The sequence below is a fragment of the Vitis riparia genome, chromosome 19 (genome assembly GCF_004353265.1).
Source record: "Vitis riparia cultivar Riparia Gloire de Montpellier isolate 1030 chromosome 19, EGFV_Vit.rip_1.0, whole genome shotgun sequence".
Classification (NCBI taxonomy): Eukaryota; Viridiplantae; Streptophyta; class Magnoliopsida; order Vitales; family Vitaceae; genus Vitis; species Vitis riparia.
The window spans coordinates 10,854,123-10,881,626 of NC_048449.1; the positions used below are offsets into that span (position 1 = coordinate 10,854,123).

At 33.6% G+C, this 27,504-nt stretch overlaps 2 protein-coding genes across 2 annotated transcripts; both read right to left on the bottom strand.

Moving 5' to 3' along the window:
- Nucleotides 1-6,979: 6,979 nt before the first annotated feature.
- LOC117909647 (fructose-bisphosphate aldolase, cytoplasmic isozyme 1) lies at nt 6,980-9,021 on the bottom strand. The gene is made up of 3 exons (XM_034823739.1): nt 8,917-9,021; nt 7,553-8,235; nt 6,980-7,460 (listed from the first exon to the last, which is right to left on the bottom strand). Exons 1-3 carry the CDS (start codon nt 8,942-8,944, stop codon nt 7,098-7,100), a joined length of 1,074 nt encoding a protein of 357 aa, XP_034679630.1. The 5' UTR covers nt 8,945-9,021; the 3' UTR covers nt 6,980-7,097.
- A 508-nt stretch (nt 9,022-9,529) lies between these two features.
- On the bottom strand, nt 9,530-26,820 carry LOC117909646 (uridine kinase-like protein 3). Its single transcript, XM_034823738.1, has 15 exons — nt 26,770-26,820; nt 25,413-25,576; nt 22,139-22,230; nt 21,655-21,724; nt 20,552-20,670; nt 19,335-19,431; nt 17,683-17,762; nt 13,340-13,534; nt 13,056-13,139; nt 12,886-12,946; nt 12,211-12,271; nt 11,070-11,163; nt 10,875-10,947; nt 10,265-10,347; nt 9,530-10,119 (listed from the first exon to the last, which is right to left on the bottom strand). The coding sequence occupies exons 2-15, from the start codon at nt 25,564-25,566 to the stop codon at nt 9,943-9,945; spliced, it is 1,440 nt and encodes a 479-aa protein (XP_034679629.1). The 5' UTR covers nt 25,567-25,576; nt 26,770-26,820; the 3' UTR covers nt 9,530-9,942.
- Nucleotides 26,821-27,504: the final 684 nt, after the last annotated feature.

Below are 27,504 nucleotides of genomic sequence, written 5' to 3' on the forward strand. Positions count from 1 at the left end.
AGTCTCTCTATGGCCTGAAACAATCACCTAGACAATGCTATAAGAGGTTTGACTCATTCATGACCACTCATGATTTCAAAAGAAGCAATTATGATAGTTGTGTCTATTTTAAAATGAGTGATGATGGGTCATTTGTATATCTACTCTTATATGTCGATGATATGTTAATAGCAATCAATGATAAGGAAGAGATAAGAAAGGTAAAAGTCCAACTCAGTAAGGAGTTTGAGATGAGAGACTTAGGAGCGACAAAGAAAATACTTGGAATGAAGATTCTAAGAGACAAAAAGGTACATTGAGAAAGTTTTTCATAGGTTTAATATGCAGAATGCCAAACCTGTTAGTACTCCATTAACGACTCGTTTCGAACTTTCATCTGCTTTATCTCCACAATTAGATGATGACGTTGATTATATGTCAAGAGTTCCATATTCTAGTGCAACAGGGTCTCTCATGTATGCTATGGTTTGTTCACATCCAGATTTATCATATGCGGTCAATAGATACATGGCAAATCCTAGTAAAAAACATGGAAAATAATTCAATGGATTTTCATATACTTGCGTGGTTCTACTGATGTTTGTTTACATTTTGGGAAAACTAGAGATGCAGTTGTTGGGAATGTCGATTCTGATTTTGCTAGTGATTTTGATAAAAGAAGATCTCTTACAAGGTATGTTTTTACTATTGGTGGTTGTGCTCTCAGTTGGAAATCTACTTTGTAGACTACAGTTGCTTTGTCTATTACTCAGTAAGGAAGTTATTTGGTTAAAAGGACTATTTGGTGAACTTAGTGACAACTTGCAGATTACCATAGTTTTGTGATAGTTAGAGTGTTATTTTCCTCACAAAAGATCAAATGTTTCATGAGAGGACAAAGCACTTTGATGTGCGGTATCATTTTGTGTGTGATATCATTGCTCGTGGTGATATTGTTGTGGCCAAGGTTAGCACCCATGATAATCCTATTGATATGATGACAAAGATACTTCCTATAGCCAAGTTTGAGCATTGCTTGAACTTGGTTAGTATTCGTTGTTGAATTACCCTTTAGGGTTTGTGGAAAAGGTGAATAGTGTTTTTTTTTTTTTAAGATTTGAGTTTTTTTTACATTCCTTACATTGGAATTCGTGTCAAGATGGAGATTGTTAGAGCTTGGTGACCCGATTTCATTTTTTGGTCCAACCCGAAATCTTCACGGTGCGATATATATGTTGAAGAAAAAATTACGAATTTCTTCCCTGCTTTATTTATTTTTTCTCTCATATATATGGGATGGTGTATAGGTTTTAAGGGATTTATATCGTAGTCACTTGATACACTCCCACTTTGTACCAATTTTTGACATAGTGGATTATTCTTCTCCTCTGGCCGTGGTTTTTCCCGTCTAGGGTTTTCCAAGTAAATCTGTGTGTGGTCTTATTTTTTTCTTGTTGCCTCGTTTTTCAATATATATATATATATATATGAAAAAAATAGTTACGGGTATGGAAAATCACATTTAAGATACACTATCCTAAAAAAAGAATAGATTTTTAAAAACTTTTATTTTCGATCATGTTTTATGGAAAAAAAAAAATTGCAAACATGCACTTCAATGGTTAATATGACTAAAATTCCAAGATTGTCCTCCAACTCATCTCTTTTGTGGGAAGCTAGCCCATCCATTTCTTTTTTCTTTTCTTTCTTTTTTGTTAAACCTAGACATGACAAGGCAAGAGAGCTCCATTATACTTTCCAAAATTTTTCAAGTTTGACATGTGGTGAATCAATTTGCCCCATTGTTTTTACGTTTTTTTTTTTTTTTTTCCTTTTTCTCCATTTTACATAAAAAGCCATGTCATGTTCAACATTTTTTAATATGCTAGCGACATATTGCCTCAAAAAATCTTTTTAATTCCATTTTTTCATATTTATCAATTTAATTATTTATGGACTCTTTAAACAAATAATAATAATAATAATAATAATAATAATAATAATAATAATAATAGATATTAATAATTAATGAGAAAAATTAGTAAAAAAATAAATACATGATGAATAATATAAATTTAGAGGCTTAGAACATAAGATATTATATATTCATGCTAAATAAAATAAATCTTATCATGTATAAATTAAATAAAAATATCTTTGTCATATTATTTTATTGTTTATATTTTAAAAAAAATTAAATTTTCATATGAAAATCAAAATTAATGATCATGATTTTAACTTTTTGCATATAATTCTAACTTGGTTGTAGTTTTAACTTTTTGTTTGATTAAAATGTTTAATTTTGTATTTATATAAAAATAAATAGAAATTTTATTTAATATTTTATATTAATTTTCTCTTAATTTAATTGGGAATTAAAATTTTTGCATTCTGAAATTGCACATATTTTGAGTGCATCACCAAAAAAAAAAAAATAGCATACCCTCAAGTAAGGAAAAAATAACACCCCCTCAAGTGAACTAGAAGAAAATAGCACACTCACAAGTGGTGCTTTTTTTTTTTTCATATGGTAGTCGTATCCTCTTTTTCAATAATTGTGTCAATCGATGTCATTGTATAAAAACTCTCATGCATTTCACATTATTTCACCATTACATAAGACATGGAGCACGTAATGGATGATACATATTAAATAAAAATTCAAAATTTTAACCAATAAAAATGTTAAAACCATAGTCATATTTTTATTTTATATAAATAAAAATAAAAATAAAAATTTTAATCAAATAAAAAGAAACATTTTAATCAAATAAAAAGTTAGAACTACACTGATGTTAATATCATAAGCAAAAAGTTAAAACTATGATAATTGATTCTAATTTTCATATAAAATAAAATAAAATAAAAATGTAAACAATAAAATAATATAACAAAGATAAACCTCTAAAATTGTTTATTATGTATTTATTTTTATATTAAAATTTTCTCATAATAATAATAATAATAATAATAATAATAATAATTATCATTATTATTATTATTATTATTATTATTATGTTTAAAGTGTATAAATAATTAAAATCAATAAATATGAAAAAGATGAAAAAGTGAAAAAAAAAAAAAAAAAAAAGGGGGGGGGGGGGGGGGGTTCCTTAAGAGTGCGTAGCTAGCATATTAAAAAAAAAAAAACTCAAAGGTGATATGGCTTTCTAGAAAAAATGGAGAAAGAGAAAAAATAAATAAAATAAAATAATGTGGCTAGTTGGTTCGCATGTGTCAACCTTAAAAAAATTTGAAAAACATAATAAAGCCCTCTTGATTTGTCATATCAAAGTTTAAAAAAAAAAAAAAAAAAATAGATAGATTAGCTTGGCGCATAAGAAAACAGTTGGAGGGCAATCTTGAAATTTTAATTGTATTAAATGTTTGTAGAATTATTTTTTCCCACAAAACATGTTTTTTGAAAGTTGAAAGTAAAAGTCCTTAAAAAATCTATTATTTTTAGGATGATGCACCTTTACATGATTTTCCATAAAATTGAAGTGTTTTCAGAGCAATATGAATCATAATATCATTCTAATATGATAATTTGGGAGACATATATAATCTCATTCTGATATGACAACTGTAAATCGAGGAGGGAGAATGCGATAAATCTTTTACTTATGTCATGCCTTAGAAGAATTTTTAAAAGGGTATTTTTAGTAAATACATATGTATTAGTCTATCTTAATTTTTGTATTATATAAGAAATTATTACAACAATCCATTTTTTTCAAAATAAAAAATAGAAAGGTTTCATATCACCTTATATATTTTTTATTACAATAAAAATTTGCAAATCTTATGTGCTATGTCTATTGTGTATTTCTTGTATGTGCTATTATGCATAGGATTTACTCCTAATACATCCAGTGAATATTGATCATAGTGGGAAATTAATAGGGAGAATTATGTTTTACACCCAATTGGGCTTGAAAATTGGCCCAAGATCCTTACATATTTTAGATTTAAGTCCAAGACCTAATGGAAGAGTGAAAATTAAGTTGAAGGTCATTATTTTTCAAAATTTCCTTTCAAAAATGAAAAAAAACAATGGGCTTCCCACTTCTCTCTCATTCTCTCTTTCCCTTTCTCTCTCTCTTTATTCACTTTACCTTTCTCTCACATATTAATTGGTGGGACCATGTAAATTAATTCCTAGTTAAGGAAGTGTCACTATTTCCGTCAATTATTTTTCTCTCAAAAAAATATTAGAAATCAATTGTTAAAAATGATTATTACTACATTTTTTTAAGTAAATATTTTTTAAACACCTCAAAAAAAAAAAAAAATTCAAACTTACAAAATATATAATAAATATTTTTTAAAGGCCTTAAAAATGGTATTATTCTTTTTTATCTAATATATATATATATATAAGTCATTTTTTATATAAATATCTTTAAGGTTATAGACAATTATTTGAATATTTTCTCTATTTTATGGATAATACATAGATATTGTCTTAATATATTCTTTTGTAACATGGTCATCTTTTAACTAATGGTGATAATTAATTTTTAATTGAATAATGTATTATAATTTAATAATTTGAAAAATATTAAAATACCCTTTTAAATATGGAATAGATGTGGACTTGACATGGTTTAAATTATTAAAACACGATGTCATTAAGTCAAGCAAATGTATCATAATTTTCTCTTCTTCTTTTTTTCCTTATACATGATTTCACAAAAAAGGTAGTACCTAAATATTCTGGCTAATTTTCCTTTATATGGGATGTAAATGTACTAAAAAAAATTATTAAAACTACTCAAACGAAATATGCAATTACAAATTTTGGATGATGAAATTTAAAAATTCAAATTGTAACAATTTTTAGGTGAAGGAATGTGTGGGGAAAAGTGTCTAAGCCTTAGGTGACAAGAAAAAAAAAATGGTTCAAAATTGATTGAAATCTTGCATAAAAGGTAGTCTTATACACCCCTTGTACAGTTAGTATTTTTGTCTTATACAGTTAGTACATTTGTTTTGTATAGTGAGTATAACACCCTTGTACAGTAGTGCAAATTTCATATATAATTCGTAAGTGACAAGAAAAAAATAAAGAAGTGATTCAAAATTGATTAAAATTTTTCACAAATGGTAACCTTGTACACCCTTGTACACTTGGTACATTTCTCTTGTACAATTAGTGTAACATCATAGTACAATGATGCAATATATTCCTCTTAAGTTATGCGTCCACGTAGGTATGTTAACCATATTTCTAATGGTTTGGCTGAGAAAATGGTGGATGAATTAGGGCTAATTTGTTTCCCCAAACATTATTACTAAGGAAAGTATCAGAATTTCCATGTGGGAGTTAAATAAAGTGCATGACATGGGTATGTAATCCGTGGGTGACAAGGAAAATGAAGAAGTGGTTCAGAATTGATTAAAATCTTTCACAAATGGTAGCCTTGTACACCTTTGTACACTTAGTGGATTTCTCTTGTACAATTAGTGTAATACCATTGTACAATGATGCAATATATCTCTCCTAAGTAAGGTGTCCACGTACATGTGTTAACCATATTTCTAATGATTTAGCTAAGAAAATGGTGGATGAATTAGGGTTAAATTTTTTTCCTCAAACATCATTACTGGGAAAAGTATCGGAATTTCTATGTGAGAGTTAAATAAAGTGCATGATATGGGTATGCAATTCATGGGTGACAAGGAAGATAAATGAGTAGTTTAGAATCGATTAAAATCTTTTACAAATGGTAATCTTTTGCACCCCTTGTACATTCAGTGCATTTTCCTTGTATAATTGGTGAATAGCTTTGTACAATGATACAAATTAAATATGATTTCAATAGTTTGATTAAGAAAAAGAGCGAAAAACTGAAATCCAATTTTTTTTTGTGAACATATTATATTTTTGTGAAAAAAATATACAATTGACCGATTCATTTATTTAATTGTGAACATATTATATTTTTTATTTTATTATTAAAATAACTAACAGAAAAAAATAAAAAAGAATAATCAATAAATAAAATTTAATTCTTTTTATTATTTTCATACAAAAAAAATAGTATTAAACAAGGTATTCAATTTTCATTTTTAAAAATAAATTTATTTTTTTAATTAAACATATTTTAAAAAAGAGAAAATATAGAAAATAAAAATTATTTTTAAAAATAAAAGAAGTAAAAACTAAAAAAATATTTTAAAACCAAACTCAAATATAATCTATACAATTTTTAACTACTGTTTTCATTTAAAATTAGTAAATATACCATTCAACCCTTTTATATGAGAAAAATTCAATATCTATTATACTATGTATTAATATAATTCATTTCTAAATACAAAAACATTTTAATTGGATATTTAAAATAAAAACTCTTCACCCATCCTTTTTTTTATTTCAATAAATTTCAATTAAGTCAAATTAATAAGAAAATTCTTTAATAAACAAATTTGCAACATTTCATATAACTTAGTAATTACCAAAGTCTATGTTCAAAAAATTATTAAAATAAAGAAGGAAGAAGATTAAAAAAAATTAATTTTTTATTTTATAATAGTAAAAAAGTAAAATTTAAAATACTTTTTTAATGTAAAAGAAAAAAAAAATAGTAAATATATTTATTTTAAATAGTATTTTAATCATTAAATTATTTACTTCTAAAATGTAAAAGATAATTTTTATTTATTTAAATTAAAAATTTTTTTCAATAGTTTTTGAATCATTGATATAATTTTTGTTTAGAAAATAATACCGATTTTTCAATTATTTTTAAAAGAGTTTAAAAAAAACAATAAAAAAATTAAATAATGGAGAATTTTACGGAAATGACATATAAAGAGTGGTATAAAGACAAAAATGACGGGTGTAAGTCAAAATGATATTATTGTCTATTCCTATCTCATATGCTTGTAATTAATTATGGATGTTTGAAGGACTTTTTATTAATTATCAAAGTCAAATGGGTCTAAAGCCCAATTCTCCCAAATTAATATCATCATGTACGTGATGCAGATGTATAACAATTAAACATCTCTTGAATATGTACTGAAAATTATAAGCATGAATGGTAAAGAGAGAATTAGTAAGTTTACACCATACATTTCATAATTAATTCCCATTCCCCACATGTTGATTAGTACTTGTACCCCTTCACATACAAGCTCTCAGAAGCCAACCCACCACCGGTTCCACCTTCATACTTTCCAAGAGTGGCCTCCGAATTGGCCTTGCACCTTCCCAAGAATGCACCCTGCGCTTTCCCCACATTCTCCGTCTTTCCGCTCCATGTCTTGAGTGTGCTTTGCTGCAAAGCTCGCCCAAAGGAGAATGAAAGCGTCCACGGCTTCAACACCTCCAACTTATTCATAGCATTTAAGTTGAGTGTCGCCTCTTCCTCGCTCTGCCCACCTGACAAGAACACAATCCCCGGCACTGCAGGCGGCACGGTTCTGCGCAATGCCGCCACTGTGTACTCAGCAATCACCTCAGATGATACCTGTTAACCAGTTAACGCTGCCACAAATTAACACACACGCTTTGGATTTTAAGAATTTGGTGGGATTATATGTATATATATATATGCGATACCTTTGGTCCAGCAGAGCCTGGTGTGACCATGTTAGGCTTTAGGAGAGTTCCCTCCAGAAGAACATGGTGATCATTCAGCGCCTTGTAAACTGCTGCAAGCACTGTTTCAGTGACAGCTGCACATTTCTTGATGTCATGATCCCCATCGGTTAAGATCTCCGGCTCAACAATCGGCACAAGCCCATTCTCCTGACAGATGATTGCGTAACGAGCCAGGCCCTGCGCGTTTTGCTGGATTGACAACTCAGATGGTTCGGTGGGGCCAATCTTGAGGACGGAACGCCACTTGGCAAAACGAGCTCCTGCCTTGTAGTACTGCTGGCAACGAGTTCCAAGAGAGTCGAAGCCTTGAGTTGTGGTCTCACCGTTTGTGCCGGCTAACTCGACGGTACCCTTATCAACTTTGATGCCCGGGATGACATTGTTTTCCTGGAGGACTTCCACAAAAGGTTTTCCATCACGTGTATTTTGGTAGAGGGTCTCCTCAAAGAGGATGACACCAGATAGGTAGGACAAGGCATTGGGAGAGGTGAAGAGGAGCTCGCGAAGGGCTTGGCGGTTGGGTTCATTGTTGTCAACCTTAATGCTAGAAAGACGCTTGCCAATGGTGCCGGTGCTCTCATCTGCTGCCAAAATGCCCTTTCCAGGGGTGGCAATGTACTTGGCGTTCTTGATCAGTTCATCTGGATAAAACAAAAGAAAGAAAATGCAGTGATATAATATGGTGAAGCTCTTGGGATTGTTTCATACTTTTGTTTTAGTCAAGCTTTATATTTTCCTGAGCTATGTTTAAAGGGTATGATGACAGGTTTAAACTTATATAATTACATCCTGGGGGCTTTCATTTTCTTGGGACCAACTTCACCTTATCTTCCGAGTGAGATACTGGTAGTATGGTCCATGGCTCCCAAACTAGTGGCTCTGGTCAGGATGAGACCATGCAAAATGGGGCAATGCCTAATAGGAATACCCATGAAGCCCTCAAAATTTTATTGATTTTTTTAGTGCAGGCAACACAGAGGAGAAGAAAGAATATATGCTGCTTCAATTCATTTGCCATTTTACCTTTTTTAGGCCAACCAGTTACATTTTTATGAACAACTTCCCCAGAAGGCGACTGGTAATATAGGAGTCATGCTGCTGGAGACTAAAATCAAATGACATGAATAAAGGAAGTTTTAAGCTGAAGTTTGCATGTGAGCAGGTGTAGAATAAATGGCAATTTAAGACATCATATTTATAGATTAGGGGATGCCAAATATACAAGTGATGCGATGCAGTGAAAAAGAGACTAGCTAGAGAAGAAGGCTGGTTATTCATCCTCAACGAGAAGAAGGGGGGTAAGCCAGGGAGGAAGAGAGTACCTGCATACTTTCCTACAAAGGCCGACATGGTTTCAGCTTATGATGATAACGTTAGATAGTGAGAGGGAAACGCAAAAACAAACTTGCACACCCACATAGCTATATAGATCAGTTTACTGGGGAATATCCAAAGATCCAATTCCTGCCATTGATCAACACGTGTCCAAAGATTAGCCCAACAATGGTTATCATCCTAGGATAGAGGAACGAGTGATCGCTGTCCAAGCCAAGTGGCGCCGCTGACATGGGATTTTATCCTACTCCGTGAAGAAATTGTGTGGAAAGGCTCACCCCCCTGATCCCCAACTTCTCTTTTGGAAGCTTGAGGAGCTACATCCAAAAGGCTATTTTTTGGAACCTACTTGGCTAGTTGGCTTTCCTTCTCAACCAGAACCTTTTCTAACAATCCATCTTTATTCTTTACTAGTTCACCACCTGTACTTGCATTGTTATCCAGCTACTTGGAGTTTCTTGGGATGATTGTACCATCTCATCATTTGAGCAGACACAATTTCCATGAGAAATTACAATAAGTAGCATAAATAAATAAATAAATAAAAGGGGGTATCCGGACTAGGAAAAACAAAAACCATTCAGGTTGCATGGTATGGCATCAACTCTAAGTATTGGTGTTCATAACAGCATATATCATGGAAATAAGTGATGCTCATAAGCTGCCCTCTATGCCACACAAATACAGGGCCAGGACATGGTTATGCAATCACACATTACTCCCAGAATCTAATAATTGCTCTCTGAGCCCTTCTCAACTATATAATTCCCAGGACAAGTTGAAACTTGCAATCAAACAACTCCAAGTGCACCTCATAGTTTGGAAAATTAAAAATAAAATAAAATATAGTAATTAGGTCTGCTGTAGTCAAAACTATTTTGGAATTACCCACTGTCCAACTCATTATTAGCAAAAAAAAAAAAAGTACAGATGATTCTTTGATTTTCCTAACTCTGCTGATGATAGTTTCAAAATGATTGCCATTTGAAAAAAAACAAGCGCCTCTGGTTGAACTATAGTGGAGGGGCCACCAGTTGCTGGTCGTCATCATCTGTACCAAAATATCGGTCTCCAAACTCACCCATGCCAGGTATGACACGGAAATCTTCATTCAGACCAACATCAATCTCAGATGTTACAATCTTTATCCTCGGGAAGCTTTTGCAGACCACATGCACTCCCTGAGGTGCCTGGTAAGATTTAGACAGATTACAGCTATATGAATATCAAAGCTCCAGTGGACCATGGGAAGGAGAGCAGCCAAAAGTCAAACTTTTTATAATGAGTTCAAGTGTGATACAAAAACGAATAGCAACAAGGGCTACATGGGCTTACAGATATGAGATTCAGAAATATGATGTTGGACTCTGGTACACCCTTCTGTATCAGTAAAGAAATAGCTTGAACAGCTGAATTCCCTGAAGAAATGGTTAGACAATTAGAAAAGGTTCAGAACAGTCAAATCTTAAACCTAGTTTTTTGCAGTATCAGGAATCAATAAAAATTTGCAATTGCATAATGCTTTTCTTTAAAAATATAAATAAATAAATAAGAGAAATAAATGAAAGAAAACAGGGTGTTCCGGATTCAGGTAGGATGGGGTTGTATGTACAGAGCCCTTCAAGTGTCATATTTTGACCAAGTTTAGCATGTCTCCCTGGAGACATGCATGGGAGGGGATGAATCACGATTGGCCTAGATAAAATATGGGTTGCACATAACTTATTTCTTGACAAAAGTCAAAGTAGCAACTCTTAGGCAAGGTGTAAGAGTTACTGGGACATGTTAGCAAATGGTTAGCCCAAATTGGCAATAAAGGCCGTCCAACTTCATCATGAACGACTTCCAACATATTCTTCTGTAAGTATGCTCATATAAAAGAAAAAAATTAAAACCATTCTGTGTTGACAAAAATAATATTTTTACATCATGAGAACACACGAACCTGTGCCTAGGACAGGATCCAAGAGTAACACATGCCTGTCTGAGATATCTTTTGGAAGTTTTTCATAGATTAGCTGTCCAGTCATTGAAACATAAAAAAACAGTCAAAATGTTAGTAGATAGATATCTGTGCATGCATGTGTGTAGTGTCTGTGCATGGGAGACAAGGATACAGAGAGAAAGAGATCTGTCCAACCTGCTGACCGTTATCCCCTTCCCTATGGATAAGAATCTTCCCAATTTTGATACCTTTGCAACATGCTCGCAAAGCATTCTCCATACTCTCACCACTGGCATCAGTAAGAGAAGATGGTTCAAACCAAAATGCAAAAGACAAAGAGAAAATGGGTCCATAACCAGGAATATGCTTTTTGCACTTCTTTTTCCTTTCTCAACAAGAAGAAAACAAGCAAAGTATCCCAAAAAGGAGAAAACACACACACACACAAGACAAAAAGAAAACGCTTCCTGAAAATACTTTCAAAATTAATAATATTTTAACTTTGTTGACATCTGTAAAATCCCAGTAAATGGGTAAGGCTTGATCTTTTCCACCCCACTTATGAACAGAGCTGGAGGGGCCCAAGACCCCAAATCTACTTAATTGTCAAGCTGTCCTAAATGCAAAATCAACATTTCTTTTTCCTTTAGTGATACCATGAATTGTCTGCCACAACATTTCTTCTATTTGAAATGTTTTCCCAGCTCCACCTCCCTTCTACATCACGCAGTTCAGATGCAGTTTAACCACCTTTATAAATCTTCTGTGGCTTTAGCCCTTACTGTTCCAATTATACTTTTGAATTCTATAGTATTGCAACTTGAAACCATAAATTTACACACAATGAAAATAATACATTAGTGTAATAATGAATTATGGTGTTCTTAGCCTTTTTTCAGACAATTAGTTAAATAATTAGCTTCCACATATTTCATTATTACACACATGAAAAGAAAAAAAATTACCATCCACACATGAAAAGAAAAAAATTACAGATTGGTGGAGCAAACACATAACTGAATATCATTCACATGAATATCTAGGGTGTTTGGTAAGTCAACTTAATGACTTGAAAAATGATTTAATGACTTAATTTATATCAATCTCAAATCTTTTTTGTCAACATAGTTTTAGATTTAAGTAAGAATAAATTAACTATTTTGACTTAATACTTGAAGTCATTTTTAACTTTAAGTTGTGTTATTAAGTTGTTTTAACAAACATGTTTAATCTATTTAATAACTTAACTAAGTTATTAAGTCACTTTAAATCCTTAAGTTGATTTACCAAACACCCTCTTAATTTGGTGCTTGAAACTTTTGAATCAAGTCAGTACCTTCTGATAACAGAGACACCGCATAATCTCTTGCAGAAATCCACGCCAGAATATACAGACTCTGTAATAATACCAAAAGAGATGTCTTAAAAGCAAGACATGATGTAACAAATAAGAGTAGTTCCACAGGAACGTGAATCATCAATTACAACTGAAATTGCAGGAGAAAATAATTCATTGAACCAAGATTACCATATTTCATCCATGGTGAGGAAGATACATCCCTAAACACGCTGCTTAGATTTTTATTTTGGAATATGACATCACGACATTCTCAAGTCTTTGTTGAAATGTCAGAAGATTTTGAATTGCATCAAGTTTCCAATTATCCACAATCAAGAAGGATTGCTCAGAAATGAACTCACAAAACTTAAAATTGCATGAGTTCAATAGAAACACCACTGCTTTTATTGAATATTTCGGAAAATAAAGATTAGTTCCCTGAATGCACATCCACAAACATGGAATTTTAGAATTTCACATTTGTGCTGGTGAAATATGATATCTTTTGGGAAAATATAAAAACAGTTGCATTACTTAATAGACATCTTTCATGTATTTTTCATAAGATGCTTGAGAGCAAATGGCCCATCTAACTTGGCACTACCAATGAAAATGCCAACACAAACAGCAAGAGTTGTACAATCAGGTGGTCATTGAGTAATATCAGCTTACCAGTTGGAGTGATCACCTGCTTTTCTGTGAATGGAAGATGACCTAGGCCATGTTCAACAACCTGTAAAGATACAAGGGACTAGATAAATGAATCAACCAAATAAAAGAAACCCACTACCAAGTCAAGAAGTTATCAAATGAACCAAGTGGCTCTAGGAAATAATACCCACCAAACGAATCAACCGGTCAGCATAAAAGACAAAATCATGCTTTGTTGTTTGAGCATCACGTATAAGTGTATGCATACCCCGTATCTGGATAAAATCAAATAAAGCTTCAATCATATGAAATTTGGAACTTCAATAGGCAAATAAAACTTAATATCGAATTCACAAGATCATGTGACCTTACATTTACAATGACATGAAATTTGGAATTTAAAAAAACACGCACACACACAGTCACCCACACCCACACAGTAAATAATAATAGCAAATAGGAAGAGCTGATATACCTGAAAAGTTGATTGAATGACATAAAGATTAGGATATATTTTACAAAGATCATGTTGTCCAAGTTTTGTACGAATATGTTGCACAATCAAATCAATGGCTACATGATTATCTCCTCCACGGGGAATAATGATATCTGCATATTTCTTTGTTGGAAGTATAAAGTCATCAAAAGCTGGCTTCACAAATTTTGAGTACTGCACTAAGATTAAATAAAAGGATTATTAACATAAAAGGAAGTATAGAACATGCATAAAAACTGAAAAACAACCTGATGGCATCAACCTCTTAAGTTAAAATCCTCAGTAACACTACCAGAGAAAAAAAATAAATGACGTGTTAATGAATAATTAAACAAAATGGCATTGTAAATTTTTCAGCCTGTCTGACTGAAAAATCTAAAAGCATGCACTATGCTCAGTAGAATGAACTATGTGGACCATGCATATCATATGAAAAAGGTATTTACATTCTTGACAAATTTGGATATTTGTCAACATGTATCCAGGAATGTCCTGTCCAACTCGGTTAGATTCCCACATATGAGCATGTACAATGAAAAATTAACACAACACAATCCTGTGATTGAGATACTTCCTCAACGGATAAGTTTAACCAAAGCCCATCTTGCCACTAATAAGTAGATAAGTCTGTAATCATTATTGGCATAGGCACTTCATCTCTACTTTTTGGGTTCTTTGAAAAATCACACAAATAAATTCATAAGTTAGTAGCATCACAACCTACATCTCTAATGATGTGGTTATGGTGCTAGTCCCCAAAAAAAGGGTGCCAAAGATTTGGAGGACTTCAAACCTATCATTTTGGTGGGTTATACAAGCTTCTTGCAAAGGTTCTAGCCAATAGATTAAAGAATGTAGGAGGTAAAGTAGTTTCACCATCTCACAATGCTTTTATGGTGGGTAGACAAATCTTGTATGCAATTCTCATAGCAATCGAAACAATTGACACAAGACTGAAGTGCTCTAAGAGTGCAGCCATAAGCAAGTTTGATATTAAGAAGGCTTATGATCACATCAATTAGGGTTTTCTATTGGTGCTCTTAGAAAAAATGTGTTTCAACCTCAAATGGATAAAGTGGATTCACTAGAGCATTTCTACGGCTCGCTACTCCTTTTCATGATGTCCATGGCAACTCTCTCCCATGTTCTGAGTAGGGCTAAAGAAGAGGGCTTTCTAGTGTGCTTTTTTGTGGGTAGTAGAAGAGGAGGAATAAGAGGTATCTCGCTTATTATTTATTGATGACACCCTCATCCTTTGCAATGCTATTAAGGAGCATATAGAGCATTTGAGCTGGATTTTCATATGGTTTGAAGCAATCCCAGAGTTAAAAATCAATTTGCATAAAGGTTAGTTGATCCCAGTTGGGGGACTCACTGATGTGGAGGACTTAATGAGGGTTCTGGGTTATAAGGTGGGCACTCTCTTTACCACTTATCTGGGACTTCCATTGGAAGCTCCTCAAATCTACTCAAGTTTAGGATTTAGTGGCGGAAAGATTTTAGAAACAACTTGCTATTTCGAAGAGATCGTACTTTTCAAAAAGGGGAAGGCTAACTCTAATAAAAAAACACCTTTTCTAGCGTACCTATATAATTCATGTATCTTTTTGTCATCCCGAGGCAGGTGAGCCTAAGGTTGGAAAAGATCCAAAGGAATATCCTTTCATGGGAGATGTTATAGAGGAAAACCCTTACCTAATTAGTTGGTTGACAGTCTATGTGGGTCAGAGGAAGGGTGGTTTGGGCATTAGAACTTTGTCCATGCTCAACAAAGCTCTTCTAGGTAACTAACGTTGGAGAGACTCCTTTTGGAAGAAGGTGATCACAAAGAAATACGAAGAGGAAGAGGGAAATTTGTGCTTAAGAGCAGTTAGGTAAAGATATGGAGTGGGTATATGGGAGATTTTTACAACAGAATCAACATTGGCGTGGGAAATGAGAGGAAGGTGAAATTTTGGAAGGATAAGTGGTGTGATGACTTACCCGTTGGAGAGGCTTTTTCCTACATTGTATTCCATAGCCACTACTAAGGATGCACGTTAGTTGAGGTGTGGGAGTAGGAAAGTGATGGCGATGTAAGGAACCCTTGTTTTTCAAGACAATTCCATGACTAGGAGATAGATGGGGTAGAAGCTCCTCTTAGGAAATTGCAAGTGCAGATAATTGGTAGGAATGTAGAGGATAAAATGATCTAATTGAACTCAAAGAGTGGTATTTTTAAAGTTAAATCTCTTTATTCTTCTATGTCCAATAGAAAAACAAAGGACTTCCCTCCCTGTCTTGTATGGAATCCTTGGATCCCATTGAGAGTTACCCTTTTTTTCTTAGGAAGCTACGTGGGAAAGGATTTTGATACTAGATTAGCTCAAAAAAAAAGGTAGCAGAAACTGCCAAATAGATGTTACATATGCAAAGGAGAAGAAAAATTGTCGACCACATTCTCCTTCATTGTTTGAAAGCAATCATCTTGTGGCAATTGATTTACACTATGTTTAGAATAAAGTAAGTCATGCAATCCTTAGTAAGGAAAGCACTCTTGAGCCGGCATAGATCCTTTGTTGGAAGAACAAGAAAGAAAGCTTGGAGAGCTGCTCCATTATGCCTAAAAAATGGTTGACCACATTCTCCTTCATTGTTCGAAAGTAGTCATCTTATGGCAGTTGATTTACACTATGTTTAGAATAAAGTGAGTCATGCAATCCTTAGTAAGGAAAGCACTCTTGAGCTGGCACAAATCCTTTTTTGGAAGAACGAGAAAGAAAGCTTGGAGAATTGCTCCATTATGCCTATTATGGATCATATGGAAGGAGAAACGATAAAACATTCAAAAAGACTAAAAAAACAATCAAGTAATCAAACAATCATTTATGTATAATTTTTTGGAATGGGTGATGGTGTATATAAGAGATTATCTTTTGTCCATACTGGACTTTGTTAATTGGTTAAGCTCTAGGTAGTGGGTGGTAGATTTTTTTTAGGCATTTACCACAACTACATGAAGCCTTTTGGTGCCCTTGTATACACCATGTATACTTTAGTGCACCTTTTGTTAGGTGTTGTTTCATTTAATGAATATATTGCTTATTTGCCTATACAAATAGAAAAAAAAAAAAAAAACCTACTTCTCCAGGTCAATTTCTCCTGTGGTGCACAAATTTTGATGAAGTCTTCAATGAACAACTAAATATGGGACTTCAGATTCTCCAAAGATAAGGGAAGCTAGAAAAACTAGCGATATCAACATCCTTCTAACACTACGATTCCATTATATCAATAAAATCTAGATTAGATGATTTCTTCCCATTGACAAGCCCTATTGTTCACATATACAACATTTTCGTCCAACTCTGGATCCCATCATATTATTGAAATCTAGAAGAGATAATTTCTTCAAAGATAATTGCTTCTTAATGTCAAATCCTTTATTCACAATACAGTGAATCTATTAAATATTTGGATAATCAATTTTCTTAAAATTTCAAATTGTTAGAATTTGGATCCACAATGTATATTATGGCTCTCTAACATCCTCCCTAACATGTGGTTCCCTACCCTAATCCCTCCACATACCCTCTTCACGTACAATATGCAGTTCCATATCCACAAGCAAAGACAACCTCTTTTAGCCTTACATATAGTCTTAATAAATTGGAAAAATAAACATGTGGTGGGACTGAAACACATGATCCCCCGCTAAATAAGACTCTAGTACCATATTAGGCAACTAATTTTCCTAATAGCTTAAACTGTTAGAATTTAAGTTCACAATGTATATCATTCCCTCCTATAGAATCAAAGGACAACCTCTTTGATCATCACATAGCCAACCCTTCCAAGACCCTTTTGCTTTGTTTCTCTCAATTTTTTCATCACATTGCACATAAGAGAGAAGTGCTCCATATCCTTCACATCCCCCATAGCTTTCACCCATCTTGCCCCAAACAAGGAAAAAGTCATCAACCAAAGAAGCCAAGCCACAGGAGGCTGATATATCTGTCCAATACAGTGAACATTGACAAAGAACTCATTCTGTTCATCCAAAATCATGAGCATTTTCTTCATTGTGCAGGGTACTTCAAGGAGCATCAATATTACCCATACTTATAATGATAGAAAACTAAGATAATCACCCTGATGCAAGGTTTGCCCTATTAGTATAACATGCCAGACCTACTTATGGTCCTTTGTAGCTTGCCATGCTAATATTCAAACCACTGATAATATCAAACAAGTGACCCATCACTTGATTTTGAAATTAAAGTGCAAAAGAACCCTTGGAGATCTCTTTCATATTGAAGAAATGAAAATTTAAAGTTACTAACCTGATCGAGTACCATACCAATATCTCTACCCTTCTCAACTGTATCACGCCTAATTCTCCTTGCCAGCCGTACATCAGCATCTGCACTGAAAATTTTGCAAGTGAAGACCATAGAATAACAGCCCAACTCAGTAATACAATCCAAAAGAAACACAAACAACATGAATCCACTATACAATTCATACTTCTAAGAGAACATCAGAACCAATGATTTTAATTGTTGGCAAGAAAAACACATTGAAGAACAAGAGGACCAACATCAGAAATGGTCATGGGCTCTATGGGTTGAAGAATTTGGGCATGAATATATTCATCTAAACAGAAAAGAAGAATTTGGACAAGAAGAATGGTCACGGGCTCTGGTGAGTCAAAGAATTTGGGCATAAATATGCTCATCTAATCAGACAGAAGAAAAAGAAGAATTCAGGCAAGAAGAAGAAGAATACAGGCAAGAACAAGAAGAATTTGGGCAACAAGAAGAAGAAGAATTTGGGGCAAGAAGCCACAATGGTCATGAGCTCAGCTGGGTTGAAGAATTCAGGTGTGAATATACTCATCTAATCAGAAAAGAAGAAGAAGACGAAAACAATTTGGCCAACTAAAAATGATTCAGTTAGTAAGTTCAATTTCATAAGTTCATATAAATGAAAGGTAAATAGAATCAATCAAATTCTGGGAATAAAACCCTATTGTACTTCACAAGTAGATTTCCTGGCAAAAACTAAAGGGATTTCCAGTCACTGGACCTTTAAATTAGAATTCTGCATGAATATCTCTCAAATCGCAATCTGTAGATCATTTTATTGTCAAAGTTCGCATGGGCACAATGTAAATTTCATTTGCATTCATTCCTCAGTTAAATTTAATTTCTGACAATACAATGGTTGAACAGCATTCACCATCAACAAAAGAACTGAAATGCATGAATGACAGGAATATATTTTTTGATGTTCCATCTGACAGTTATGGCCTTCCGAATTGTTTTTTCCTTGATATATCTGATAAGCCCTTGAATAAATGTATAGTAGTGATATATAACATTCAAGAGATTGCTAGAGTTAGAATTTCTCTTCATTTACATTTAGATGTAAGAAAAAAAGCTTGAAAAAATTTATGCAGAACAGTAAGAACTAAAAACTTGGCCAACAAGATCCACTGAGTACTAAAATGGCAATTATATTAGAAGACCAGAAATTTTCTACAGGTTACATGAGACGGACGAGATACAATTTGAAGATAAGAAACATCTCAATTTCCTTGTTTAGTAAGTTTTCTTGAATCACAAACAGGAATGAAGTGCCTTACTGTAAGATCACCTCATTTTAAGAAACCAAAATATTAAAAACACACTGAAACAATAACCATGTTATAAGCTCCATATAGCCAAAATACCTTGGCAACTAATGATACTTAACATGTCCACTGAAAAAGTTCTTACAACTAATAGAAATGTATAAAATGATTAAAACAGTTATTAATTTAAAGTTACCATTAATCAATATAACTACAGTACCACTTGACTTCTCTAAATTTAATAAGATATTCATAGTACAGACTAAAAGCACAGTTCATGCCTGGACAAAAGCTATTAATAAATAAGACAAGACCAAGTACAAGAATTGACATTCTGCAGTAAAGGCAGAAAGAAAGAACCTGTATCAACAAATATCTTCATGTTCATCAATTCCCGGACACGAAGATCATGAAAAATGAGTATGCCTTCCAAAATTATCACATCTGAAGGGTTGACCTGCCAAATATTTCATAGCAATGAGGGTTCTCAATGCATGTAACCCGGGAACAGAAATCAAGCACCTGAAATATAATCTCACAGGATTCAGGACCACCCTTGCAGGAGACAAAAGGGCCAGAAGACAGCACCATGGAAGGACATTAACCAGGTTCTATGTCAGTGATTTTATTTTATTTTCTAATTGGAGGCCTATGGTAGTGATGTCTAAACTTTTTTTTTTTGTTTTAGAAGCTAGTGATCTCTAAACTATTATGAGAAGACATTCATTTGGTTCATGCTAAAGGTAAATAATACGAGATCCATAATGTGTAGTACAATTCTACCAATTGAAAATTCATGTGTTGAACACCTGCCAACCTGACCCATGGCCATGTGTCTAGAAATAATTTGGAGGCAAACTAAAAGACCTATCGTTTATTAAAAGCTTTTGCAAAACAAATTGTGTTCAGCAATTCTGTTTTGGAATCTATTGTTGATGTTATTACTTCATTCATCATTTCACTCTGCATCATTCTTAGGAATAAGTAAGAAACAAGTAGATTAACATCAGAATATATATGTTGAATATACTGAATTCAAATACACACATATAAACAAGCACATATATTCATCCATCCATCTATCTATATATATAATATTGAAGAATAAACAAAAAATATAATAACAGTGCCTAACAAAAAGTGCACCAAAGTACACAAGTCATATACACATATATTGCCTATCATAAAAATAATGGAGAAGAAGGATAGACAAGCGTGCCACATTCAACTGCTACACTACAAGCAGCTGCTCTGCTTGACACCCTTAGCCCAAATGGGCAGTTCAATTATTCAATTTGATAGTTTGCTAACAAGCACTTTGAGAAGGAGAAAAATGAAACATGTTAACATAGTGATGATTTATGTACTAATTTAGAATACCATGCCCTTTTAGAAAAAATATTATATCAAAAATACTTATTTCCAGGAATTTTTGAAAAAGAAAAGGTTGAAAACAAAGCCATGTATATACATCTTTACAGTCTCTGGATATTCAGCAACAAGTTTGCATAGAAAACAATGACATTTGATATATTGAAAGACGCATTTTCCAGACCCATGTGTAAGAAAGATTTTACCCTTCTAGCTGGAAACACATTGTTTTTGTAACTCTTGAAGTCATATTTTGGAATATCTACTGCTTGCCCATGCTTCAACTTCTCCATGGCGCATAATAGTTGCTCAGTGTCAAATGCATCTGATCATTTATTGAAAAGAACAATCAAACTAGTATGAAAATGAAATCCAATAGGTTGAACCAGATATCAAAAGTAAGAACACAATTAAGTTACATTAACTAAGGAATTCACTTTTAAAATGAACAGGTACATCTTTTGGAATACACTTATAAACTATATAACCAACCAAAACAGAAACAATGAAGCCTTCTATCCAAATTATTTGGATTCATGTTCAACAAATCTGTATGACAAAACAATAAACTTTCCTGTGCAGTTTAACTGCAGGCAGCAGAAAAATGCTAAGTAATCAAAGACTTTTGAGGAAAATTGGATGACGTCCATAACCCAAATATAACTTATTGAAATGATCCTCGATGAAATAGAAACCATCTTTTGTTTTCACAGTATCATATATCAAAGTAACCCAGTCCTAATGAAAGAAAATTAAAAATTAAAAAATAAGAAAAAGAAAACATAGAAACATGACCATAAATCATGAACTATATATACATAGCCCTGCTCTTTCCAAAGCAGGGTCAAGAAAGGGGTGAGCTGGATGATCCTAACCAACTGCATGTTGATGTAAATGGAAAACAAGAAGTGTTACACAAAGAAGCTTAAGACAGCAACTCCTAATCAAATTCCAAATCCTAATAATAAGGAAAAACTGTATTCAAGTGCACTGTAGAAGCAACTACAGAGATGATTCAAGTGGCAAGCTTTGTAACTAGTGGCCGGTTTCCCATCAATCCTACATTCAAAATACCAAGGGGCATCCTAATGACAAGAAGTTCCAGCACTTTGGATGAACCAGTTTCAGATAATGCATTTTCTTACAGCAAAAATGGCAGAAATGATAAATTTTTAAGGATTAAACAGAAATGAAAGACAAATAAAATAATTATTTCAGTAATTGAACACAATCATAGGAAATTTTGCACAGATCATTGCTTTTTTCATTCCCTGATATTCTCTGGTTTAAGTTACAGAAATGTCCTCACCAGGATGGTCAAAGTTGTATTCATGAACTCGTGCAAGTTCCTCTTCAGTCAAATTGTTATAAAAGGAATCCTGCCAAATCATCCATTCTATGATATTTACTTGCAAAAGGAAGCAATTCACTTCATCATGAAATCAAAGATAGTAGCGCCTCAATTGTAAATTATTTGCAAGTGTGTATATTTATGTGTGTATTGTGTAGAGCAAACTGTAATAATGAGTACTTATAATATAATATAGTACCAGTATTATGAAATTATCAAATATTCACCCCAAAACCTTTCCCACAAAAGATTCAAATGATTTAGCGAAAACGTCTCTAAAGTCAAACCATTTTAAAAACATATATTTCCTTTAAGCACTATAGATTCAGATTTTTCTTCCTTCCCTAAGTGGTTCAAATTTTCAAATCAAAAGCACATTGAAATTTACAAAAATGAACTTTCTTCACTTCCTCAGAGAATGACATTTTGAATCACGAATTACCTGGTTTACTAGTACAACACGCTGATCATGCAGCTGCTCAATAATCATGTCACAAACTGTAGTTTTCCCAGAAGCTGCACCCCCAGCAACACCTAGCCCATATAATGTTTGATAGAATCACATACACATGTTTTAAACTATGAGTTAAAAAAATGATTAAAAGAGAAAACAAATCTTTTCTTAATGCAAAATGATTGGTATGAAAAGATTGCCAAACAACAAGCATCTAACAACACAAGGAAAAAACATGGCAATATTGGTTGCACTAGAAACAAACAAGGATATCAATAACTCATACATCACAAACACTGCCATTAAGTTTCCATCAACATTTTTTTTTTCCTTGTTTAAAAGTAAGCAAAGAAAATATATTTATTTAAAAAGAGTTATGCACCATAGTACACAAGATGTATACAAAGGAAAGCAAAACGTATGATCAAGAAAGGCAAGCTACAAAATATGCTCCCTCCCTCATCTAGATTCCACCCAATCAACAAAATCAAATAAAGCATTGATCCTCCTACCATGTACATCCTAACCCATATTGATAAATTTTTAACAAAAGAGTTCTTCAAAGATTGAACCGATTGCTCCACATTCTCAAAGGTTCTTTGGATTCTTTCCTTCCACAAACAACAGAGTGGCTTTCTAGACCTTCTGTGTTTTCCACCCACAAAGGAGTCATGTCAACTTAAGAAGGTCTCCTTAACCAAATAAAGAAGGACCTCATAGACACCGAATAAAGAAAATATAAGTCCCTAGCTTCAAGGCAATGAAGAAGCATGTGATCAATGGTTTCCACCTTGCTTTTACAAAGATAACATCTGTTTTCTCTGGAGTTTATCTAAATTCAAAGCCTTCCCTAACAAGCTTCCCAAGCAAAAAAGCTCACTTTAGTCAAAACCCACAAATTCCATATAATACCTTTTGAGAAAGGGAATGAGCACCATGGCATTGACAAAGAATAAAGAGATTTGACCAAGAATGCACCATTCCTTGAACCTAACCACACCACCCTATCCTTTTCAACCCTTTCCACAAATTTCCCTTGCAACCTTTAGAAAAAAGACACCACAAATTTCCAACTCCTAATCGTTCAAGTGTCTTGCAAAAAACATGGATTCCAATGTCCCCTCTCTCTTGGCTCTACCTATACATCAATTACCCAAGCCTCTTTGTCAAAAGCTAAGGCATGCATAGTGGGAAAAGACACACTTAAGGGTTTCTCCCTGCACCATCAATCTTTCCAAAACTTCAACCTCCTCCCATCACACAACTCAAAAGAAGCTTTGCTGTTAAAAAGTCTCACCCTTTCCTAATAGCTTTCCAAAGCCCAACTCCATACCCACCTCTTACTATGCAATACCTCCAGCCCCCATCCTCTCCATATTTTTCCCAAATAACCTGGTTCTAGAAAGCTTCCCCTTCAAAGGCATATCTCCAACTCCACTATCCCACAGCAGCCCTATTAAGAGAAGAAAGACATCACATGCTAAGCCCTCGCTCTGTCATTTTTTGCAAATGGTTGACTATTTCACTAAATGCAACTTTTTCTCCGATGAACCCCCTCCCTAAAGGAAATCCCTTTGAATTTCCACATCCTTTTGAAGTTCCCGTCAGCATTTGTTGCTAATAACTTGAACCTTTTCAACTCCAATAAGAAATTACACTAGTTGACAAAGTATATGCAAGTTGATACTAAATTTAGTGGGTATAAATCACATTTCCTTGTCAAAACTCAAAAACCATGAAAGCCCATTGCACCTTAGGACATGAATATCATAGGCCACTAGTCATGAACATGAATGGCCAACCCCCTGAAGTAACACTTTCGGCAAGCTGTCTCCATACTTTGCTCCCAAGTTTCCTACAAACAACCACCCTCTTTTTAAGTTTTGTGCTTGTATGGGTGACTGCTTATAGGGCAGAATATACAAATCAACCTTGACAAAAGTATGTTAGATTCATTCTTCTCACTCTTTTTGTAAATAGATATTGGATTCATCATATATATATATATATATATATATATATACATACAAAACACAAATATTCAACCATCAAGTTGGGAGTGCCTTCCTTATATTCTGTCTTCTGGATAAAAGTTCGTTTTCAACACACATGATTGTCTTCTGGTTTGGTTTTGAATCATGTTTGTTCCCAGAAGGGTTATAAAACCACTTCAATTCAGGTATAAGTGGCATGTCACCATATGAAGTTCAAAGAATGATTTCATTGTTCACAAGATATCCCATTGTAATATGAGCATAGTGACATCATACTTTTTGCAATACATCATTACAACATATCACAGTAACTGCTTGCACTTCATATGCGAATCACATCTTCAGAATATTTCAGAGTGGTTATGCAAGCACCAGCAAGGACTGTCATGATAACAGGCAGAAGAATTTCGGAGGACAGGAACTATAAAAAAGGAATCAATGGAATTTGTGGTAAAAGAATTGAAAGTTCATAAACTAATGAAGCATATGAACATTATTCAAGTGGAACGATGGAATGGTTCAAACAGCCAACCACAAAAAGACCAATGACGCTGGTGATAAAATACCCCACAACAACACTGATCAAAAAAAATAAAATAAAATAAAATGCCCCATAACAAGCCATTGACATGCCCCTAGACTCAAAAGTCATCAAGTACAGTAAGCTTAATGAAGCACCACGATGAGTCCTATCTTTTCAACCTTGTTATGTTCCTTGACAGGTAAAGCTTCCCCAGATAAATAGTCAGACTCCATTCAGGCCAAATCATAAATTAGAAAGGAAGCCAAACCTTTATTTCCAAAATACTCTAATTAATAATTGTTATTTTAACCAAAAAAAAAAAAACACCCTTTTCTAGACACCAGTCATACATTCTCACATCACTAAATGTAATCATCATGCATCTTACTAGGAGCAAAAGGACTAAATAGCATTTCAAGAAAAATATGTCAAGAATGAATTAAATTTACATTTTAAAATCCATTTCAAATTATTGCAACATATTTCTGCAGCTAAGTTAAGATGCCTTAAACTTATTAGCTGCAACATATTATTGCAAATTATATTTTAAATTCTTGAATTAAAATTACATTTTAAAATCCATTTCAAATTATTGCAACATATTTCTGCAGCCAAGTTTAGATGCATTAAATAGGGAATGAAATAAATCCTATTCCCTTTTATTGTCATCACCACAACAAAGAAAAAAAAAATGTAACAACAACAAGAAGAAAAAAGGTAAATAAAATTTTGTGTCAGCACTTACCAATGACAAAGGGTTGTTTATGTACACTTTCAGCGGCTGAGGTTGATGGTTGCTCCACCTCTGTATTTCGTGGTTCCAAACCGTCTAGGTGAAATCCAGAATAATGAACTCCTGATGAAGCCTCTATTAAATCCACAACTGATTTAGAACCCATTGGTGGAGACCTGCAAAATAAAAATAAAGACTAAGGGCCAACCTGGTCATAGGGAGCAAACATGAACAATCTTACACACAAATGGTGTGCCACTTCCCAGAGAAATACAGTTCTAGCAGTTTATCTGCAAAATTAATACACAAATAGGAAAGCATAGATTTAACAAACAGATGGCAGGCAACATTAATCCTGAGAACAAAGTCCAATTTTTTCCTCCTTTTCCCAAATTGTTGAAGTAAAATGAGATTTCCACTTACAGTGAATGGGTACCAAACTCAAAAAGTATTGCTGAGTACTAAGTTTTTTAAGTTGTCAGAAGAATGAATTATTTTGGAAGCAATCCTTTAATAAGGAGCAATATTTTTTTTACTCTCATTAATGGTTCATAATCATTACACCATGTACTGTGATCAAACGTTACCATTTTCAAGTCTGATGCAATAAGATTGATTAAATTGATCGGGACGAACCAATTGATCACACTTACTCTGGAATTAAGTGAGTTCAAAAAATGGGAGCTGGTGTTAATTTTTCACAGATTAATTAAGTTAGTTTAAATGAGGGATGAGAAAAAAGTATACGTCTTTGCTCCTAAGCTCGTCCTCATTATAATTGGTTATAGCATGATTAATTTAGCTTCCATAATATCATGGCAAATTCCCTTGTAAAGCCAATTTTTCTGAAATAGATGATCCTATGCCAATAAGTAGCATATACAAACCAAGCCCCAATCACGCCACATGCCAAATGCGCCATACGGCGTGCAGTTTCCAACTCTGTACTCACAACAACTCCGTCTTCCAAACAACATCAAACCCAGCCTCACAAGATTAAATATTTGCTCAATACCACTATGCGAAATCCAAAGCAATTGTGCCATCATTTTAGCATTTACACGTCCACACAAACATTCACAATGCGAAATATTCCCAAAAAAAAAATGGCGCCTTCATCACACCTATCCACAATCAATCAAATCAAACACAAATTTTCCACAAATAAACATCTGATCAAAACAAAACGTATCAGATGCTCAGATCGAACGAAGGTTATGCAAAGGAAAATAGACATCAAATTTTCAAAAAAAAAAAAACACAATAAATAAATAAAAATGAGATTTCAGTTTCAGTTGAGGCAGATAAGGAATAAAGAAATGCGAGGAAGATTGAAGGGAGACGAAGAAATGCAGAACGTTGAATGTACCTGGCGGAGTCGAATCGAAGATTTGCAGAATTGTAGAGAGATAATCGGTTTATTACATGAATGGAAGTCTGATACGGGCCTATGTAGTCTTATATAGTAGCCGTGCATAGGAGAGAGAATCTAAATGTGTGGGTGCGTTTACGGGAATGCCCCCAAACTCTAGGTGAAATTACTGTGGAGCCCTTTTCTGATATGGACTCGCGCTCTCCTATTAGTGGTGAGGTGAAAGGCAAGCAACATGATGTGTTTACACGTTGGCACCGAATTGGATGTGGGCCCCAGTTTATGCACCGTGCCCAGGACGGGAAACATTGGGTACAATTTGGCCACACAGTGTTTCCCGTACACCTCAATTTCTTACCCTTTGGGTAAAATCTTTCCTTCAAATCAATATAAACTATTCCAAGGGATTGGCTGTTTTTATTTTGGTGCAATTTTAGAAACAGACAGCGTATCCCAACCTTATGCCACGTAGAAAAATAAATTTATTAAAATATTATTTATTCATATTTATGTCACATTTATTATGCTTTAATTAGATGGAAATCGGGTGCGAACCAATTAGACATTAAGACCTAGCATTTTCCAAATATGAAGTGGGGAAAAGAAGGAGAGGAGATGCAGTGAATGGAAGATCATGCACGTGAAGATTGCAGAGCGCGGTGAATTAAATTATTTGATAGGAGATTAGAGTGGACACGCCACTGCATGAATTGTATGTACTCGGAGAAGATA

Excerpts from the sequence above, each read along its gene's own strand:
- LOC117909646 (XM_034823738.1), bottom strand. The coding sequence starts at position 25,566 with ATGGGTTCTAAATCAGTTGTGGATTTAATAGAGGCTTCATCAGGAGTT. Across the intron at positions 13,140-13,339 it reads TCATTCAATCAACTTTTCAG|ATACGGGGTATGCATACACT; the intron begins GTATATCAGCTC and ends GATTTTATCCAG. Across the intron at positions 10,120-10,264 it reads TATTTCTGAATCTCATATCT|GCACCTCAGGGAGTGCATGT; the intron begins GTAAGCCCATGT and ends AAATCTTACCAG.
- LOC117909647 (XM_034823739.1), bottom strand. The coding sequence starts at position 8,944 with ATGTCGGCCTTTGTAGGAAAGTATGCAG. Across the intron at positions 8,236-8,916 it reads CTTTGTAGGAAAGTATGCAG|ATGAACTGATCAAGAACGCC; the intron begins GTACTCTCTTCC and ends TGTTTTATCCAG. Across the intron at positions 7,461-7,552 it reads CAGGCTCTGCTGGACCAAAG|GTATCATCTGAGGTGATTGC; the intron begins GTATCGCATATA and ends ACTGGTTAACAG.